This window comes from Habropoda laboriosa, unplaced genomic scaffold (assembly GCF_001263275.1).
Source record: "Habropoda laboriosa isolate 0110345459 unplaced genomic scaffold, ASM126327v1 scaffold698, whole genome shotgun sequence".
NCBI classification, from domain to species: Eukaryota; Metazoa; Arthropoda; class Insecta; order Hymenoptera; family Apidae; genus Habropoda; species Habropoda laboriosa.
The window spans coordinates 255,805-262,948 of record NW_017100789.1 but is presented as its reverse complement, the minus strand read 5'-3'; the positions used below and the strand labels follow the sequence as shown (position 1 = coordinate 262,948).

Here is a 7,144-nt window from a genome sequence, read left to right as displayed (position 1 = left end):
CACACACGTGAAGCGTGCTTTTGAATCAATTCACGAAGCTGCAAAAATCCACTTGAACGGTGCTCGATAATAAAAAGTATAAATTACCAAAAGCACTTCGTGCCAATCTACGATTTTTCCGTTTCATCGCGAGCGCCGTTAGTGCAGCCAATTTACTAACATTGTGCCTGCCTGTTGTTTATCGAGAATCAATGTAATTCTTTTGCTAGAATTTGTAGGATTTATTTTTCGTGTAACGAACATGAGACAAATATACTCACTTTCCCAAATAGGAACTTCTTCCTGGATGGTTTCTGTGAGATAAGTGCAATAGAAGAAGATCACCTTTCTCTCGAGATCTGTCACACCGTAAACGTCGAGTATCAGAAAATTGAGCAGCTTGTCCTCGTAGTATCGATTATTCGCCTGTCGTTGCGAATTCAATTATTTTTCTCTTTCACGAATGAAATTTCGGAAATTACGTTGAAATTCAATGGAAGTGTGAAGTATTGTTTTACATATAAAATAGAAAGACAAAAGAAATTTTCTAATATTTTTGAATGTCTCGTTTTGTCATTCTAAGAAAAGGGACTTTTTTTTTCTTATTTCGATAGGAATAACGTGCAAATAAATTTACGTTTAAGAGCTTGTAGAATTGAAGCTCGTGACCAGAGATTCCTAAAAATGCCATCACTCTGTTTCGTATCCACATTATTCTGCGAAAACGAAGTGTTTGATTATTGTGTTCTTTGCACGTGTATTTTTAATGTATTTGATAGAAATTTTGCTACCGAAAGTCCATGAATATGACAGAATGTCTACTTGCGATATTATCATCGTCAATTTCGTAACCTTCGTCGTTATCGTTGCCACCTTTTGTAATTTCGCTCTCTGAGTCGGCCATATTTGAAATAATTGGATATTCAGAGCTGTACCCTCCTGAAGAACCGTTACACCTTTTGATGGTATCTCTTATACGTCAGATAAAACGTCTGTTTCCTAATATTTTGCAAGAAAATGTTCACGTTATTCTTTTAATCATTTCACTTGAAAACGATGATTATTTTAATATTTGTTTACTTGATAAGATTATTCGTAATCCTATTTTTTGTTTTTAGAAATATTCGAGCATTTTAACCTAGCACTTTGCACTGTGAATCGATTAAACGTGTACGAATTATGTGCCTCGGTATATCGACGTTGTCATGGCAAGTAAACAGGGCTGTACAAAGGGAGAGGAAATATATGTATATGTATATAATATTTGTTCTTTATTGAAATCTTCGCATTTTTAACTTTTCAAATTTCGAAATTTTCGAAATTTCATATTTAAAAATTCTAGAATATAAAAATTTTTAAATATTCAAGGTTTCAAATAGTCAAAGTATGAAATTTCTAACATTCAAATATTAAAATTTTCAAATATTCCAGTTTTTAAATATTCAAGGTTTCAAATAGTCAAAGTATGAAATTTCTAACATTCAAATATTAAAATTTTCAAATATTCAAGTATCAAATATTCCAACTTACGAATTTTCAAATATTCAAGTTTTCGAATTTTCAAAATTACAATTCTCAAATTTTCGGATTTCCAAGTTCCAGAAACTTAAAATCTCAGAATCACAGTCTCAAAATCTCAGAGCCTCAGGGAAAGGAAGGGAAAAGAAAGAAAAAAGCTAATAAAAGAACTCTTTCTCGTAGCGAACGAATATATTTAAAAATCATTAAGGAGTTGGATTACATAAGGTACAGCTTAATAATCATATAATTGCTTCGTGCACTCATTACATTAAAACGTACATACATTAAGAATCATAACACACATCTATGAATCCATTACATATAATTTTCATATATCGAAACCCTGTTCCTTGTCATTGGTAAATCATACATTTAGTAAAACAAAATTTCTCTTTGCGAAAACCAATGATAGATTGCCTTAACAACTAATTCTATACATGTTACACTTAATTATATCTTAAGAAACTTACAAGAAGCAAAATTTTACAAGTACTTCCTCACTATGTTAGTTCCTTTAATTACAAACGACAGTATCCTAAAATTACAGATATTACTTCTTCTTCTTCTTCTTCTTCTTCTTCTTCTTCTTCTCTTACAACATAAAATGGTAACTAAAAAAAAAAACTATCAATCTCTGTCTCTCGATTATTATACCATACCTCCTCTTCCATTCACAAGCCCATTAAAATTTCAAAACGTTAAAGAAGAAACATTAATTTCACATTAATCTCAAACGTACAATCTCCTCTATTAAAAACAAACAAAAAAAAAAAAAGAAGAAAAATTGACAAAACGGCAGGACATCACAGATTTCATTCTAAACCTAAGCTCTTCTCTGAAAAAATCACCATAAATCCATTAGATCTTCTTTGAAGTCTCATTCTTCTTCGATAACTCCTCTTTCTCCACTTCCTTCACTACAATAACCTCTTGCTTCTCACTTTCTGCTGTCTGTGGCTCAATTAATCCTCCTAAAACAGCCTCTACGTACTCTTCTCTACCTTCGTCGGTATCCAAAGAGAATCCAATCGATGGAAGAAACTCTGTCTTCACTATAGTCTTCTCAGCTTCGGTAGTTAACATAATCTTAGGCGTGGATGCCTCTACTGTCGTACTAGCCTTAGGATTTGTCGAAACGATAGTCGAAACAGTACTTTTCACACTGTTCAACACTTCATGCTTATTTGTGCTTCTCAGAAAAGGTCCAATCTGAATATCGATTGGTCGCTGCTTCTCGGGCAGATCAAAGATAGGCTGTCTATCCTTTTTATACAGAGCTTCTCCAAAATTCTCAGCCAGTTGCCCTAGAATCTCTTGTTTCGACCTCGGAATCAAAGTTCTATCATTCGACTCTGTTACACCTTCCTCTTCTTGTTCTGCGTTCGAATTAATATCCTTAGCTATAGATTTCGAGGACTTTGTGCTGAGAATGTCGTGCAGAATCTGAGATTGAGTCCTCACCTCTGAGCCCTGAGTGTCTGAGACAGAAAATGGTCGAGGAACTCTGTCCAACTTCAATAATTCAGACATCAGTTGAAGGAGACTGACAGTGTTTAGATTTCTTCTTTTCAGATCACTTGTTTCGTAACTGGACAGATTAATTCCGGAACTAGATTGATCTATGTCGTCTAAAATATTCACTGTGGTAGTTTCTAACTCTGGTTCGACAGATTTGATTACCTCTAGCTCGTGGACCTTGTCACTTAAAGTTGAAGTCTCTTTTCCTTGTTCAGCTATTAGTTTGCTGATTAAATCTCCTCCAGTTGGTATTAGTTTTTCATCTTTATTCACAATTAACGTTACTTGATAAGGTGAATTATTCTTCTCGATGTTTTCTTCGATTTGCTTCAGAGTCTCTGGTCTGATGGACCTCAAGAGAGAATTGGCTGTCGAGGCTTCCACGTTGTCCTTTCCATCTTGAGATTCTTCTTCAGGTTTTCTCCTGTACGTTACATGACTTGAAGTCGATTCTGAAGACTCTGTAGCTTCAGAAGCTTCGTTTAATCCTTTTGAAGTACTCTTCAAAGAAGAATTAACACTTAAAGTGCTTGTTGACGAGATTGGAGGATTTGGAGACACTGTGGTTGCAATAGTCTTTGGAATGTTTGCATTAGGACTCTGCACAGGGTCTTCTACAGTAATCTGAAGTCGATTTGCAACTTTCTCTTTAGCATTATTCTTGAAAGCCACTTGATGTCTATTAGAAGATCTATTTTCGTTGTCTGTATCACTATAATCACTTGGAGGTATCTTGACGTCCAATTGATCAGAGGAAGATGAAGGGAACCATGATCCAGTGGGGCTGATCAGAGGTCTAGCCATCGTGGTAGGATAATTCTGGAAACTAGACCCTCTAGAATCTTCCGTATCGCCATAATTACTCGTCACTCCTAGGTTTTCATTGTATGAAGTAGGTTGATCGATATAGTCGTCAGAATAGGTACTTTGGAATCTTGGTAACTCAGTCGTCCTTGTTCCTGCATAGGGAGCATCTTCCAAGGTCGAATAACGAATCAATAAAGTAGAAACTTCGGACAAGTCTGGCACTTTTATTTGAAACTTGCTCTGCGATTTTTCACGAGGTTTTAAAAATTCCTTTGGCCTAAATGCATGGAAAGCACTGTCGATTCTATCAATGGAGTCTTTTCCTTCCCACAATTCAGAATTCACTCCTGTCAAATTTGCCAAATCACCTGATCCACTTGATAACGAAGAATTCAATGGTTTATAAAGACTTGTGCTTGCTTTTATGGTGCTTTCGATCACTGATGGTGTAGTAGATGGTGAAAGATTACTCGAATTATCAGTTTGATCGTCTCTTTGATCATTTCTTTGGTATTGTTCAGTAGTTTGCTCCTTCCTTTCTTCAGAATTAATATTAGACTCTGGTTTAGCTAAAGTGTGTTGATAATCTCCCTTATTCTCATCTTTGCTTCCACTTTTCACTGGATTCTGTTGATCAACAGGGATCCCTCTGAAAGATTGGCTCAGAGCATGACCTAGGCCAATGCTTCCTCTAAGTTCAAAATCATCCACAGCTTCCTCTTCGTCTCTGGCCTGATCAAACCCCCTGTAGACATCATCGAAGAAAGAACTTCTCAAATTTGACACTCCAGTTCTGTTTAAGTTAAAATGATCAGCCACTCTGACTTGGAATCTCTCTCTAGACCTCCCACTTCTCATTTCTTCACTATTAACATCCTCATAATCATCCTCGTAGCTTGCCTGTCTACCATAATCATCATCCCTGGTCAATTTTCTGGGGGAAACAGCCTCAGACTTCTTCGAAGCTCCGCCTAAAGTCTGTCCAGCTTTGTCATCGTTTGAGAACAGCCTGGTAGGTGGAGTGACGAATCCTTTCGCCCTGCTGTGAGAGAAATAATAGTCCGAGCTGTCTATCAACTGGTCTAGTTTATTATACGCCAATGTGGAGGGTCTGAAGGTTGTTGGAACAGTTGGGGAGTAGAATCTTCTGGTTGTAGTGGTAACAGTGGGCACGGTAGGTGCATAAGAAGGCTGGAATTGATGGGTGAACTCGTTGGGCCTTCTGTAAGGCTCCTGGAAGTCTCTGTTCCTTTGTTGATTGTTGTATTCTGGATCGTTGATCTTCTGGACTCGAATTATCGGTGAATCCTCGTATGGAGACCTGGATTTCTCAAGAGGATAGAATTTTTCTTGATAGCTTCGACTCGTCTCTGGTTTTTTGTCTTTTAATTGATAGGGTGGTAGGAAATCTCTGTTGAAAGGTCTAGGATAGTCCTCGAAATTGATTCTTAGGTCGTTTCCAGCTGGATCCACTGAAGAGTAGTCTAAGATCTTTCCTGGACCTCTTTGATAGTCTACTATACTTCCTGTTCGATCAGGATCGACTAGACCGTCTTTAGTGACGTCTGTTCCTGATTGAAGGCTGATCATAGCGTAGGCATTACGAATCATTTCGTCGTCGTCTTGTTGGTAGCTATTTCGATTGACGTCGATGTATTTACTGCTGGAGGAACAGTCCACCTTGGTCCACCAGTCGCAGGTGAGCAGCTTCTGACTGAAGATGGAGCCTATCGGGCATAGGAAGGAGGAGACCAGTACATCATGGCACACGTGGAACACCTGGCAGCCTGCCACCTCGTCTGCGTAGTAACCTGGGGAAGAGTAGAAATATTCATTTTTTTTGTAATTATTTACATGTATTTTGTTAATTTTCGAATTTGTCAAATTCTCTGATTCTAAAATATACCAAGTTTTTATACCAATATTCTAATATTCCAGTTTTCCAATCTTCCGATTTTTCAACGTTGAATTTTCCAATTTTATCAATTTTTCAATTTGACAATATTGTAAATTTTCAATTTTCCAATTGTCTAATACTGCAATTTTTCAATCTTTCATTTATTCCTTATCAGTTCCTAAACTTCCCATTAACAAACTTTTTTTTGCCGTACAATACTTCTGTGGGAAAAATACAAATTTTCAAAATTGTCAACTTTCCCCCAAATATTTCTGTCGTAATAGCAGGCATATGACAATCTTCATTTTCTAAATTCCTGTTTATAAAAAGCTTCCAATCTAATTAAAAAAAAAAACAGGAAAATAATGGAACATTCCACTTTACTAAACAACCACAACTATAATCACAACTATTACTCAATCGAAGCTAGTTAACCAATTCTCGTAACGATCGATTTCTATCGTCCTCTTAACGATTAAACTTGTTCCTTCTTTCTTCCTCTTTTTTCCCCCAGAAAATAATTCTGAAACGAGCAATGTTTACGTTCGATCTGTCTTACGTAATAGAATACGAGGCATACCTCTCTCTCTCTCTCTCTCTCTCTCTCTCTCTCTCTCTCTCTCTCTCTCTCTCTCTCCTTTCGAATTATCTAATGGCGTGATTTCTTCCGCGAGCTTCGACACGCCTTTATACAAAAGACGCCGCAGTGTCCATCGCAAATGTTTCGCGACACGATCAGGATACTTGGAAATTTCAATTAAATCACTTTCCTCGAGACACGGATGCTTGGAACGGTTACGTTTAACGAGATATTAGATATCGTGCGTTGAAAGTAGTAGTGATTGGATGTGCATCTGTAATGCAATAGTTATTCTGGTTTTTTCCGAACAGTTCAGAGAGATCTAGGTTGCTGGAGAATTTTAAAATATTCAATCTCTTTGTAGAAATGTACTCAACCGTATTCAATTTTATTTGATTCGATTAAAACAAGTTGATTATGGCTGAAAATTTTAGCGTCAATTTTAGTAAAGAATTTCCCTTGAAAAACGTACATATGTGTTCAATTTTATTAATTAGTGTTAAAATTCATATTTATAAAAATAGATAATATTGAATTAAGCATATGGTAATAAATACACATATATTCGTCGCTGCTTTAATATTGAGAGAAATTTTGACGTTACATAAATATGACGAATTTTATTACAACCGTCTGAACCTCATTATCTTAATTACCATCGTTTAAATTACTAATTAAGAATTTTGAAACATTCCATCTTCCTTTTTAAATTTCTTTCACTTTGCCCAAATTAATACCAGCTACTTTTATTTAAAGTTTAATTATTTATTTACCAGTTTAACTTGGAAGTTTAATTATAAATTTACTGGTTTTTAAATATTCAAATCTTTAATTATTCAAAT

The 7,144-nt window shown here is 35.9% G+C and overlaps 1 protein-coding gene across 1 annotated transcript in view; it reads right to left on the bottom strand.

Annotated features, from left to right (window-relative positions):
* Positions 1 to 2,334: 2,334 nt before the first annotated feature.
* Positions 2,335 to 7,144, bottom strand: part of LOC108577234 (serine-rich adhesin for platelets-like) — a 194,090-nt gene continuing 189,280 nt past the window's right edge. Inside the window, exons 7-8 of the mRNA XM_017940366.1 lie at positions 4,171 to 5,636; positions 2,335 to 4,065 (exon numbers count right to left, since the gene is read on the bottom strand). Coding sequence (XP_017795855.1) covers positions 2,359 to 4,065; positions 4,171 to 5,636 — 3,173 coding nt within the window. The 3' untranslated portion in view covers positions 2,335 to 2,358. The remainder of the gene's footprint in view (positions 4,066 to 4,170; positions 5,637 to 7,144) is intronic.